Below are 13526 nucleotides of genomic sequence, written 5' to 3' on the forward strand. Positions count from 1 at the left end.
TTTGTGTGATTACATCGAGCTTGATCTTATCCGTAAGAACGTTATGACATGGTCGTTACAATACATATACCAAAATTAACATTAGCATCAATTTCTCTTTTTTAGTTTGTCGTATCGCATTCGTTTAATCAGTCGATCGGAACAAAACTCAACGTGCCGTGCAGTCTTAGTACATATCATGAAGATCGACGTTCCAGGTACATGATAAGAAAGACAGCTAAGGCGGAAGCCTGTGTGATCTCAAGAATTAAGGAGCGGCGGATGTTCTTCCGTGTGAATGTCTATCTACGATCATCATACTTGGACGCTTGCCATTGAACAACGATTAGAATGAAAAGAAAATGGAGACAGTAACAGAGCTATAATTTAGTTAAATAACGAGAGCCACTACTTCTGTTGGAATTCTTTTCCGCGCGTCGTCGTGCAGACGACACACGTCGCGTATCCTTTTCTTCCTAATCCTTTATGAAGATAGACATTTTTTGGCAAGCGTTGCGGCAAGACTTAGTGTATCGATACAAAGCCTGTATGATAATGTTGGTATGATACGTGCAGGTTATTTTCAGAATTATAAATCAAGATTTAACTGGACGGCAGAAACAAACAAAAATATTTTGTACAGATATAGATCCGTAAAATGACAGTCTTCGAGATATTACGATTACATATATTACATATACATATTGCCGAATATTTTTTTTTATTTAAGGCTTGTTTGTTTTTGCGAATTAGATTACAACTCATCTCTCCCTCCGCCTCAATCAAGTCTTGACTTACAATTTTGAAATATCCTGTACGTAAGAATTACAATGTGTGTAAAATAAGATATAGCTATGTAGGGGTTAATCTCCGTTAGTTGAGCAACAAATGTACAACAGCTAACAATAATATCGCTCGACTTTCCTTTATGATTTCATAAAAATGGAAAATTCTCTTAGATAGAGGAACAAGGATTTTTATAAATTACTACGTGAAAACAATGTTCTTTTGTATTCTTCTTAATTTATACATTATGCGTTAGTAGAAATTCCTCTTGTCCTCTTGTTAACATTAAATTCGTATGATTATCGATTTTGTGACACTTTGTGACATTGTAAGAAAAAAAGTTGACACAATCGTTCCTGGTTCCTCGTCAATTTCATACTATAATCGTTAATTCTCTAGTGGCGATCGCTGCGGAAATGACGAATCGCCACTCGTATTTTCATCGCAGATAGATCATAAAACGATCATAAGAAGCTCGTAAATGCTGTTGATAAATGTTTATTGAACACTGCCTTTAAGTGATAGGTAAAGATCAATTCTTCGACGCATGATCTTAACAATTAAATCTTGACATTATTATACTCTGCATTCGAAGAAAAGAAGAAAAGAAAGAAAAAGAAAACGACAAGAAGAGAACGTATTATAAAAAAACGCAGATATAATTAGATACGAGAATACACACACACACACACACACACACACACACACACACACACGCGCGCGCGCGCGCGCGCGTGCGCGCGTATAAATATATGCGTGCGCGTATATACACACAGGCTTGTACATTATCTAGTAAAGTAAGACTTGTTGCGTACCATCTAATATGTGATAATCGACGGCAACGCATATGAGCGCACCATTATCCTTTACCTTCGATCCACCCTTAGCTCGGTAACGTTAAGTGTATTTTCTTTTTTTGTAGCAATAAAGTGAAATTCGAATATACACGCTACACTCCCTAGCTGTCTTTGTCGCTTCGGTCGCGCGCTACAGTACGTATGAAGCGCGAATCTTTCTTCTCTTCTCCGTAGTGGAAACGTGGCGCTCTCTGATTGCGATATCTCGCGCCTCACGTAAATTTAATATTTGTTCAAGTTGCATATGTAATATCGGTGATTGGCAAAAGTAATCTATGTGAGGTTTCGCATCCTGCTGGGCCCATCGTTAGCGAATTAGGCGGAAGCCTTTCGCAGTCCACGGTCCCACAGCATCAATTTCATCTGGCGATATATGACGCAACAGACGCGAAGTTCATCTCTCCACCTTTTCCCCGCTCTGAACGTGATTGCCTCAATGACGCACGTAGCGCGATAAAAATTTTCAATTTATCTCTTTCTCTCTCTCTCTCTCTCTCTCTCTCTCTCTCTCTCTCTCTCTCTCTCTCTCTTTCTCTCTCTCTCTCTCTCTCTCTCTCTCTTTCTCTCTCTCTCTCTCGCTCTCTCTCGCTCTCTCGCTCTCTCGCTCTCATCGCTTCCACAAATAAATTTACTTTTTCCGAGGATAATATTCTGTTCTCTTCACTTTCATCGTAACATTGACATAAAAGATATTACGTGTTCAATTGGAAGCGTTCTTTTTGTCGTTTGCACAGGTGTAAATGAGTCGTATTTTGATCATTTTTATCGCAATAAAATACTTATTTCGTTCTCATCAACGACACTTTGAGATATCGCGCCACTCATTTTCGCAAAAACTTGATCTATTTTGTTCAGGTACATACAATACGTACTCGTGTTATTAAATTCCAATCATCTTGCCATTCAAAGAATCTTACAAATTTCGACAGGTAACGACAAGATCGTAATTATTATTCGAAATTGTGAAGAGAGACAGAACATCATAGCGCGAGAGAGAGAGAGAGAGAGAGAGAGAGAGAGAGAGAGAGAGAGAGAGAGAGAGAGAGAGAGATCACGATAGATCGCGATAGAGAAAGATCGCGGCATTCTCAATCGGTTACGGCTTCTCATTTGTTGTGTGAAATCAATCACGCGAGCGACAATCCGTTCACAAACGGCTCGCGCCGCCAAGACGAGGAAGGATTTTTAACGTCGGCGCAGAGCGTTCGTCATCCCTATAGGATATAACGATTGCACCTATCGGGATGTGTAATGTGCGCACGCGGGCGCAAGGAGTCGGTAATATATAAACACGGCAACCGCGTCACTTGAGAGTCGTCCTAAGCGAGGCATCCTTCGTAGGCATCGGCGTCAATTGAATATTGTTGTTTCGCGCGCGTTGTTACTACAACAAGCCAATTCGCGGTAATTAACGCGAAAGTGTGTTATCATGTGAGTCCTCTTCTTCTCGTTCACCGCTCGGCACGGCACGGCACGGTCTCACTCTGATATTCCGTTAAAAATGATATCTGACTGGTTAAAGATGTTCCAATTTGTTCGCGATATTTGTCACAAACATAAAGACCGAGAGATAAAGTTGAGATTTCGCTTCGTGCGGAATTTCGCTAATCGTTCGTCGCGAAGATTCGCCGCGGAGAATTCGTCGCGAGACTATTTAACGCGAGCGAGTAAATACAAAATTGTCGCACACGTCGTTGAGCGGATCGTCCGCATTAGTAGCGCGGAAAAAGCCGAATTTTCGCTCACGCCACATTTCCACCACACTCTTGGCGTTTGTTTGCGGAAATTGTTATTTCGCGTTATTTCGGGGATATTTTGCATACGTGCGCGTTATCTCTCGCGCGTGTTCATTACGCACCGGTGCAGTGATACTACGGTACTACTGTACTGTATGCAGTGTCGAAGAGATATTTGTATAAAATTCACGTAAAATTCACGCTGGAATTCGTCACGCCGGCGTCGTCACGCTGGGAGCGCAGCGCAGCGCATCGCAGTACGCTCGTTAAGCGCACATTTTTATAACACAATAAGCTGATGTTTCTACACACCGACGAGTCTTCCGTTACTCGCGACGACGCGCGGACGTTTCTATCGTGCCTTCATCATCACTCATGACAGCTTCTTGTTTTTCAGGTTTCGTAGGGCGCCAGTGAGCTTACTCACCGTAGCGTTTCTGTTCTGTTTGATTCTCGCGTTGAGTGTCGAAGCTCAGTTAACTTACTCCACCGACTGGGGTAAAAGGAGCCAAAATGTGCGGATGAAATCGGACTGTCCGTCGCGAAGCACGTCGTTACTGGAACAATTGTTGAAGTTGTACACGTTCGTACAGGTACGCGACGCGTAAAACGCGAAAATGCAAATGAAAAACATCTCGACGTCCAGCGACGAGATCTGCGCGATCGAGGAGAACACGCAGCGTGATGATTTGGCGCGATTTGGCGTTATTTACAGATCGAAGCGCAGAGGATCCTGGATTGTCAGAACCTGAACAAATGAAAGCAAGCAGATCGTCGCGTTTTCCCTCATCGAACGGACTCCTGTCGAGACTATTCTCCGTCTCAGGCGAGACTACGGAAAATGACATGATTATTTGAATAAACGTGATGCAACGCAACGCCCCGTGTCTCTTAATTTTCTTTCTATACGGATATACCGATTGTGCGACCGATTGTCGCAAATGTCTTATTCCATTCGTCTTATTCGTTTCGTGACGTTTCTAGCGTTTCCAGCGCATCTCGGCAACGTATCTCGGCGAAAGGAATGAGGCGCGATAATTTCCATCTGCTTGTTATACCATCCGCTTTGTGCATAACACTTGATTGTAACATGAGCCAATATTGAGGCAAGTGGTAAACGGCATTGAAGCTGGCCCATCCGAAAACCAGCCGGCCAAACTACCAAACTACCGTCACACAGATTGTCTCTGTAATCTACAAGTGTTTCGTTCCGCCGCGGCGAATGTAGCCTTGAAAATAAACGTTTGTTGCGGTCTCTCTCTCTCCTCTCTCTCTCTCTCTCTCTCTCTCTCTCTCTCTCTCTCTCTCTCTCTCTCTCTCTCTCTCTCTCTCTCTCTCAAGGAGTGGATCAACAATTAGCATCAGCCAAAGCTCCTGTTGTTCCTCTTTTTTGTTCCTCTTCCAGAATGAAGACGAAAACTGCGTGATTAGAAGACCGATAGTTTCTTAGACGTTTCGTACACTACACATGCACGGGAATGCGTCGTTAGTATGGCTTTTGTCGCTCTTTATCGCGATATCGTTGTACGTTGTTCTGTAATGTCAGTATCGTCCGTCGTTGAAAGATGCAACAGCCACAGTCGACGGTTGCGCATATTCGAATCTTAATCACTACTTTGGCATAATGAGCATATACAGATTCCCGCTTTCAAGTGCGCTCGACCGAAAAACAGAAGAACCGGGTGAAATTTGTTTTCGATTAATTACGACATTATGCATGTGGCTCGTGTCAACGAGCACACATGTACATATGTATACATACATACATGCATACATACATATATACATATATATAATGAAAAGCGACGACATGCGCGTCGTAATTTCTCGGTGCCGCATTTCTCGGGAATCTCGAAACAGTACGGACTGGGCTCGCGAATTTTCTGATTGTTCTCCGGCTGATCTCGCTGTCTCGCTGTTATGCAATCGTCAAAAAATCAACACTGAGGTATTCCGTTTTTATCGGTCGGTAATTTTAATCGGTCATCATGAAGAATATTTTCATGGTAAAAATTTTTCCGCGTTTTCCATCGCCGTGCAGCCAATGAATAAAGATCGCGGCGTTTTCACTCGTTGAGTTCCGCATTATATGCATTCAACTGGAAAATGTGTATGCTGCTGAAAATTATTGAAAGTGAAGATTCTCTTGTATCGAATATGGGACGTCTTGCGAAAGGCATCGAGGAAAGGATATTGCAAACTTTAATCATCTGACTATAGTTTGCGACATTTTTACGAGACGGACATGTCGTAAAGTTTAACGTTTGATTCTCTTGCTAGAGACGCGCGCGATTCGTAAGACGATTAGGAGATTGTGATAGAACGTATTAGAAAGACGTAAATAAATATTTTCATGCATGCTTACAGATAAATCATACTTCCACAAAATGTGGAAAATCATCAGTCTTCTAATTGTATCCTTGGCTCTTTCTCACGACGCTCTTAGTTATCAACTCCGCGACGTCAGCGACGGTAAGAGTCGACAACGTACATTACATTGTCCTCCCTTTCGGAGGGAAGAGAGCATACTAAGCACACAAATAGCATACTAACAAACGACGGCAGCTGACACAAAGTACCTGGTATCGTCGCGCACTACTTTACTACTACTCCCTTTCACAGGGAGATATGAGTCCAACGAGAGTGTCCGACCGTCGGATGTGATCTATCGACAAAATCAGCACCGACAACGACCCAAGTATCAGTTCAAATGTGTAAAACCCGGTGTCTATCCTGACCCGCACGACTGTAGATTGTATTACGTGTGCGCGAAATATGGGCGTCGTCAGCATGTTGCGAGATACGTTCGCAAGTGCGATTTTGGTCTGGTTTTCTCATACAAAGACGGCGGTACCTGCACGCAACCTCGAGAAAGCGGAAGAGTGGAGTGCAGCGGTTATTCGCCGTGGGAGCAGCGAGATCATTCAGGTAATGGATTTGTCAGCGAAACACTAAGTAAAACGAGCATAACGGGGGGGGAAGATCGAGATACCGAGCGACAAGACGGACACGTCGCAGGTATCGAATGTATTGGAGCTGAATTACTCGAAAGAAATCGTAGAACGGCGGTCCCGGAATGAGATGCACCGGATTGTAGAGCCATCGGAAATGTCATATATGAGGAACATTCGAATGAGGAGAATATGTCGGAAATCGAGGAGGATACAACACCGCGCGTTGCCGCGTATCTCGCCTCGAGAAAAGTGACATGATGAGTAACAAAACATGCGAAGGGTTCGTATCGCATTCCGAGGACAAAGCGATGTATTATAGATGCGTTCGCATACGCGTTCCGGTGTATACAGGTTGTACGAGTTTTCGTGTAACGCTGGAACAATATGATATCGAGTAAAGCTGATGTGCTCGTCTCCTCGTAATGTAATCGAAAGTGCAGATCAAGAAATTGAGATGAGCGAAACGGCCAACAATAGGCAGCTAAATAGATACAGACACCAAATTTAATATGCATCAAATACTCGACAGGCGTTTCAAATATTTCCCTTTAATTTAGTTTTCGTCAACTAACGCGTCATCCATTCTAGTGCACGAGTATATTGAGCAATTTATCGAGGAAATATCGTGACATGTCTCTAGTCATTGTTAAGTATTATTCTGATAGGCAAAACATGACACGTTATACACTATATATATATATATATATATTAGGAGCTTGCATGTATTCTGATCATTTTTTCACTTTAAAAAGACATTTATTGAAAAAAATCGGTACAATATATTTCAATCAAAATATTTTCCATCATTTTCTACAACTTTTTCCCATCTTTCTGGCAACATGGCGATACCGTGTTGAAAGAACGATGTTGGTTCGGAAGCGATCCAATCATCGATCCATTTTCGCACTTCTTCAGCATTTCGAAACCGTGTGCCAGCCAAGCCATGCTGCATCGATCTGAACAAGTGGTAATCAGAAGGCGCTATGTCTGGTGAGTACGCTGGGTGCGGCAGAACTTCCCATTCGAGCTGCAACAGTGTATCCTTCACAACTGTTGTAACGTGAGGTCTAGCGTTGTCATGCAAGAGGATGACTTTGCGTCTGTTACTCGCTATTGCTGGTCTCTTTTGCAACAATACGTCGTTCAATTTGTTCAATTGACGTCGGTAGACATCTGCAGTAACAGTTTCATTCGGTTTTAGCAGCTCGTAATACACTACACCGTGCTGATCCTACCATACGCACAGCAAGACTTTATGGCCATGAATATTTCTCTTTGGTGTCGATGTGGATGGCTCTTCTGGACTAACCCATGACTTTTTGCGTTTGGGATTGTTGTAGTAGATCCATTTTTCATCGCCAGTAACAATACGCCACAGAAAACTCTTCTTTTTTTGCCTGGCAAGCAATGAAACTGCGATGTTGAAACGGTTCGAAATGGCATTTTCAGTCAATTCGTATGGTATCCATTTTCCCTCCTTTTGGATCTTTTCCATCGCATGTAAACGTCTGGAAACAGTTGATTCATCAACTGCTAAGCTATCCGAAAGTTCTTTGAGAGTTTGAGCTGAGTTTTCGTCCAATAAGTCTTGCAATTCGTTGTCTTCGAACTTTTTTGGTCCTCCAGGCCAGGTTCTTTGTCATTGACATTAAAATCACCACTTTTAAACCGTTGAAACCAAAACCGACAATTGGGATATGACGGAGCAGCATCACCATAAATTCTAAAAAGTGTTTGATGGGCTTCGGCAGCAGATTTCTTCAAATCAAACAACAAAAGTAATGAATGTCGAAAATGCAATTTTGAGCGTTCCATGATTAGCGTCTGTATACACTGAATAACTCAATAATACTAAATGGTAAACTGTTATTTGATGTAGAGAAATGTGAAAACCATCGAATTTAACAGTTAGGTTAGGTTGTTTTACATTGATACTTCGCATTTTCACCAATATATGGCGCTGATCAAAATACATGCAAGCACCTAATATATATATATATATATATGTGAATATCTGAAAATATGATATAATTATGAGCGAGGAGCAAGGATTATATAAGCAGTAGGCAGTAGGCATCGATGTAAGATATTAAAAACTTGGGGAAATGTAACAAAATATAAAGGTATAATATGAAAATATAAGTATAATATGAATATAAGTATAAGTAAAGTATAATATGTATATAAAAACAACCGACAAAATTGATTAGAGTCAAAGTGTAGAAATTCCGAAACTCCGAGAACAGATGAAAAGAAATATCATTATATTTCTGTACGTCGATGTCGGGATGAAAACAAGTGTAAAGAAGTGCAATATGTCTCATTGCAGCAGACACAGATGATCAATATCCAAATTGGCGGGATAACAGACCAAATCGGAATAAATCAGGTAAACTATCAAATATCAATGTAAACAAAATCAATGTAAGCACACATACTCAATATGAGAGATGAAATAAAAATTTATTACAATTATTAATTTCAGGAAAAGAAGAATCGAACGATTCGCATTATCCTAAGAAGCATAAAGAAGAAGACAAAAGTCGCGAGAAGCATGAGAAAAGAGACAAGTCACGCAAACATGATAGTGATGAGTCAAAGAGCGATAGTAGCGACAGTAGCAGCGATGAACATCATAACGGAGGATCAAAACCGACAACGAAGAAAGACAGCAGCAATGAAATGAAAGAAACGACAAAAGCATTTATTACAGAGGAAGACGATGTTCCGACTACATCAGCATTACCGGACAAAGCGCAATCAGTCGAAGAAAGCTCGCAGAGTGATGATAATACGGACGAAGGAACAGCAGGGGATAGCGAGAACAATGAAATGGAAGGAGAAAGGACACACCGTCCAGAAAAGAGACATTCTGGAAGTGAAGAAAGCAACGAATCCGAATCTGGAAGTAAAAGAAAGCATAAAAATAACAAAAAGCACAATAAAAAAGAACATAAGAATAAAGGAAAGAATGGCAAGAAAGATAAATCGGATGAAAAACACAAAAATCGTAGCGACGATTCAAGGAGCAGCGGCAGCAGTAGCAGTAGTAGCAGCGAAGAAAATATCAGAGGACCTAAATCGACAACGAAAAAAGCTACCAGCGAAACAACAGGCACGACAAGAGCGATTGTCACGGACAGAGACGTTGTCCCGACGACACCCGTAACGTCCGATGAGACAGACACCATTACAGAAAGATCGGAAAGCAAGGAAGAAGAAAGCGGTGAATCCGAAGGTACTACCCCACAACTTTCTAAGGAAGTAAGTCAAAGTCCTGAGAATAATCAATTTGAAGATAATACACCGCGTAACTCTAAGGAAGAAGACAGAATTCGCGAAAGTGGCGAATCGCAAGGAAATAGCGGGGAAAACGAAGAATTGAAAAAGACTACACCGCAAATACCACCCGATGAAACTACTGAACACGTAACTACGGAACACGTTCCAAGAACGGAATCTTCTGAAGGCGAAGACGAAATTGAAACGATAACAAAATGCACCGGGCCTGATTACTTTCCGGATTTGAATGATTGCACCAAATTTTACAGATGCACTCAAGTGGGTTTTAACACATACGAGAAACGTCAGTTTTCATGTCCGCAAGGTACTCTATGGGATCAGGAACAGTTAATATGTAACCATGAAGCGTCCATAAAACGATTATCTTGCAAAAACAAGAGACCAGATGGTGACCAAAGCATGGAGAACGATGAAAACAAATCCAATCAAAACTCACGCGATACTAACGAGGGGAATCGGAGCCATGAGAGAGGTGAATCTCAAGAAACAACGCGAGATGCGCCAACCTCAGAAAGCGAAGAAATCGAAATAACTACTCGGCATGCATCCATGGAAACAACAGACGGTAATGAGAATAAAGAATTTGAGAAGACTACAACAGAAGAACCATCCGACGACAGCTCTGCAAGCAAGGAAAGTACGGAGAGTGTGACCCCTACACCGCGTGATATTAGCGAAGAAAATCACAGTCGCGACATCGAAGAATCCGGAAAGTTTACGCCGCAGGTGCCGCCGAAAGAACACTCTGATAGCAACGAAGCTCGGGAGACAGAAACTACTACAATACGTAATTCCATAGAGGAAAACCGGAATCAAGAGAGCGAGGAATCGGTTGGTAGCGCATCACAGGAGTCACAGAAAGAAAACAGTGAGAGCAAGGAAGGAGGTGAAGCCGAATTAACTACCCCGAGCGTTCAGGAGGTAGAAAGTGGCAGCGAGGAACGTGGAGTATCTGGTAAGACCACAACGCATGTACCACCGACAGAAAATTCTGAAAGCGACGAAACCCAGGAGACAGAAGCTACTACAGCACATAATTCGAAGGAGGACAACCAGAATGGAGAAGATGAGGAATCGGCTGGTGATACATCAGAGGAACGATCGAATGTGAACAGTGAGAGCAAGGAGGAAGGTGAGCCGGAAGTAACTACTCTGCGCGTCCCGGAGGAGGAAATTGGCAGCGAGGGAAGTGAAGAATCTGGAAAGACTACAACTGATTTGCCAGTGACAGAAAAGTCTGAGAGCAACGAACCCCCGGAGGCAGAAACTACTACTACAGCACGTAATTCGAAGGAGGAGAACCAGAATGGGGAAGATGAGGAATCGGCTGGTAGCACGCCACAGGAACGATCGAATGAGAGCAGTGAGAGCAAGGAAGAAGGTGAGCCGGAAGTAACTACCCTACACGTCCCGGAGGAGGAAAATGGCAGCGAGGGAAGTGAAGAATCCGGAAAGACTACAACGTATGTACCACCGACAGAAAACTCTGAAAGCGACGAAACCCAGGAGACAGAAGCTACTACAGCACACAATTCGAAGGAGGACAATCAGATCAATGGAGAAGATGAGGAATCGGCTGGTAGCACGCCACAGGAACGATCGAATGAGAGCAGTGAGAGCAAGGAAGGTGAGTCGGAAATAACTACTCCGCATGTCCCGAAGGAGGGAAGTGGCAGCGAGGAAAGTGGAGAATCTGGGAAAAGTACACCGCATATGCCACCTACGGAAAGTTTTGGAAGCGAGGAGTCATTGGGAAATGAGAAATCTACTCCCACTTCGTCCAAGGAAGGGCATCAAGATTTCGAAAGTGATGAAGCGGAGATAACTACTTCACGAATATCGACTGAGAAAAGCGTGGGATGTAGCGATAGTTTTGAAAATGAATGTACCACTCGTAATTCGGAGGAAAAAAGGGAGAGTGTTGAGAGTAATGAGTTTGGGCAGACTACGCCACAAGGTCTACTGGATGAAAGTCTACTCTCTGAGAATGAGGAGACTTCCGAAATAGATAACGTTATTCCAACTTCTTCGACTTCTTCGGGTGAAGTAAGTCAGAGTGATGAGAGTGGTGAATTTGAAGCGACAACGCCATTTGTACCAACCAGAGAAAGTCTCGAAAGTAGTGATAGTTCCGAAATTGAGATTACTACTCGACATATTCCTGGCGAAGAAGAAAATGAGAGTGATGAAAGTAGAGTGATGGAAGAGACGACTTTGCCCGCGTCTTCTGAGGAAACAGTTTCCACAAGCCTTCCATCGTCTACTGAGTTTTCGATGGGAACTACCATTCCTATTGGAGTTACATGTCCTGTTGGAGAATTGATCGGAGATCAAGTATTTCTTGTTTGCCCTACTGGTTTTCGACGTCATCCAAAATACTGTAATCTTTTTTACCAATGCATGGCGACGAGTAATTTGGGCGGCCAGATTACTGTTTTCAGTTGTCCATTAGGCAGAGTATTTGACGACAAGAAGCTGCAGTGTGTGGTGAAATCTAATATCCATAAAATTCTTGCTGAGCACGGGACGTGCAAATATTTCGATCCTGTAACTACGGATCGACCAGTAACGCTTGTAAGTATAATATGAATAATGAAGATGCACTATATCTTATGTAAAATGATGTTTGAATGTTAATATAAGACATTATCTTGGTGAATACAAAGCAGTTTAATGGAATATCTTAATTTGACTACGTTTGAATGATGAAACTCATGTATACATACTACTGAATAAGTTCTTTCTTTTTCTTGTAATTACTGAAGGAAGCGACGAAGTTTGTTATAAATTATTATATTGCTATTTTCGAAAGCTAAAGCGAAATTACTGATTGGCTAATTACTTTGTAGGGGAATGTTCACAGTGTTTTATATTTGTTTCCTTTTTGTTTGTAGCTGGAAGTCTCCAAGATGAAGTTGTGTCCAGGGGAAGGTTATTATCCATACGATAAGGGTTGTTGGAATTCGTACTACAAGTGTAAACGTGATTTGCGGAAAGTATTGCAAGGATATCTCGTGCAATGTCCGAATGACCATATGTTTTCAAATATTTTAAGAAGCTGTGTACATATGAAACATCCTCAAATACGTCAACTTTGCGAAGATGCTTGTACTGGGAAACAACATGATTATCCAAGCGTTAATGCACAACGTGTATCTTTCATCCGAAGGATTATACACAAATCATAAACAGTTGTTTTATATTTACCCACTGCGGCATAAAGTACAGTTTTAAGAGAAAAGGGAGAATGAGATGTATACTAATGTGCACATTTTTTATACAATATTTGAGAAAGTCATTGTGTGAAATATTAATATATTGTTGTTATTGTGACAATTGTATTTGCTCGACAGAATTATTTCTTTTAGTTTTTGAATAATCAATAAAGAGGAAAACATTGCGCACAACTGAAAGGTTTTTAGAAATGTATGAATGTTCGGAAATGTGCGAGCAACGTCATTCAATCACGTTAGTTCACGTAATCTGTTTCGTAATATGCCTTTCGACTCTATTGTGAACAGATTTATCCGCATAAATTCCGGAATAATTAGATCTCGCATTATTCTATAATAACTCGATATATCTTGTAGCACAACAACGTGAATGTGACACTACGTGCATATCGTTATAATCGTCGAGCCGGTGCTTCCGCCGGCGCCCCGCGCGTAGCGCCTTCTAGTGCCGATTGCGGCCGCTACGCGGCGCGCTCACCGATTCCGCTGCTCACAGCTAAGATTCAGCCGCCCGGGTGATATAACCGAGCGCGACAGTGAGCCGAGTGCCTTCGCATGGCCCAACGCCGATTGTGGCAATCTCTGGTGTCTGATCTAGGCTGTGTGACTTGTAGCTCCAGTCTTTTTACCGCGACCTGCTCTAGGCTTTCCTAGTACAGTTTTGGCGTGTAGTATAGA

The 13526-nt window shown here is 42.1% G+C and overlaps 2 protein-coding genes across 2 annotated transcripts; both read left to right on the plus strand.

Moving 5' to 3' along the window:
• Window positions 1-2925: 2925 nt before the first annotated feature.
• On the plus strand, window positions 2926-4616 carry LOC105189170 (adipokinetic hormone). The gene is made up of 3 exons (XM_011151101.3): window positions 2926-3053; window positions 3756-3951; window positions 4074-4616. Coding segments are annotated over exons 1-3 (243 nt in total). The 5' UTR covers window positions 2926-3051; the 3' UTR covers window positions 4119-4616.
• Window positions 4617-5176: 560 nt separating this feature from the next.
• On the plus strand, window positions 5177-12932 carry LOC105189169 (enolase-phosphatase E1). The gene is made up of 6 exons (XM_019844146.2): window positions 5177-5306; window positions 5726-5830; window positions 5981-6286; window positions 8642-8701; window positions 8798-12189; window positions 12510-12932. Exons 2-6 carry the CDS (start codon window positions 5746-5748, stop codon window positions 12801-12803), a joined length of 4137 nt encoding a protein of 1378 aa, XP_019699705.2. The 5' UTR covers window positions 5177-5306; window positions 5726-5745; the 3' UTR covers window positions 12804-12932.
• Window positions 12933-13526: the final 594 nt, after the last annotated feature.

The sequence above is a fragment of the Harpegnathos saltator genome, unplaced genomic scaffold, assembly GCF_003227715.2.
Source record: "Harpegnathos saltator strain DR-91 unplaced genomic scaffold, Hsal_v8.6 scaffold230, whole genome shotgun sequence".
NCBI lineage: Eukaryota > Metazoa > Arthropoda > Insecta > Hymenoptera > Formicidae > Harpegnathos > Harpegnathos saltator.

Coding starts and splice junctions, on each gene's coding strand:
- LOC105189170 (XM_011151101.3), top strand. Junction 3,952..4,073: donor AGTTGTACACGTTCGTACAG/GTACGCGACGCG, acceptor CGTTATTTACAG/ATCGAAGCGCAGAGGATCCT.
- LOC105189169 (XM_019844146.2), top strand. CDS start 5,746: ATGTGGAAAATCATCAGTCTTCTAATTGTATCCTTGGCTCTTTCTCAC. Junction 6,287..8,641: donor GGAGCAGCGAGATCATTCAG/GTAATGGATTTG, acceptor GTCTCATTGCAG/CAGACACAGATGATCAATAT. Junction 8,702..8,797: donor ACCAAATCGGAATAAATCAG/GTAAACTATCAA, acceptor TATTAATTTCAG/GAAAAGAAGAATCGAACGAT.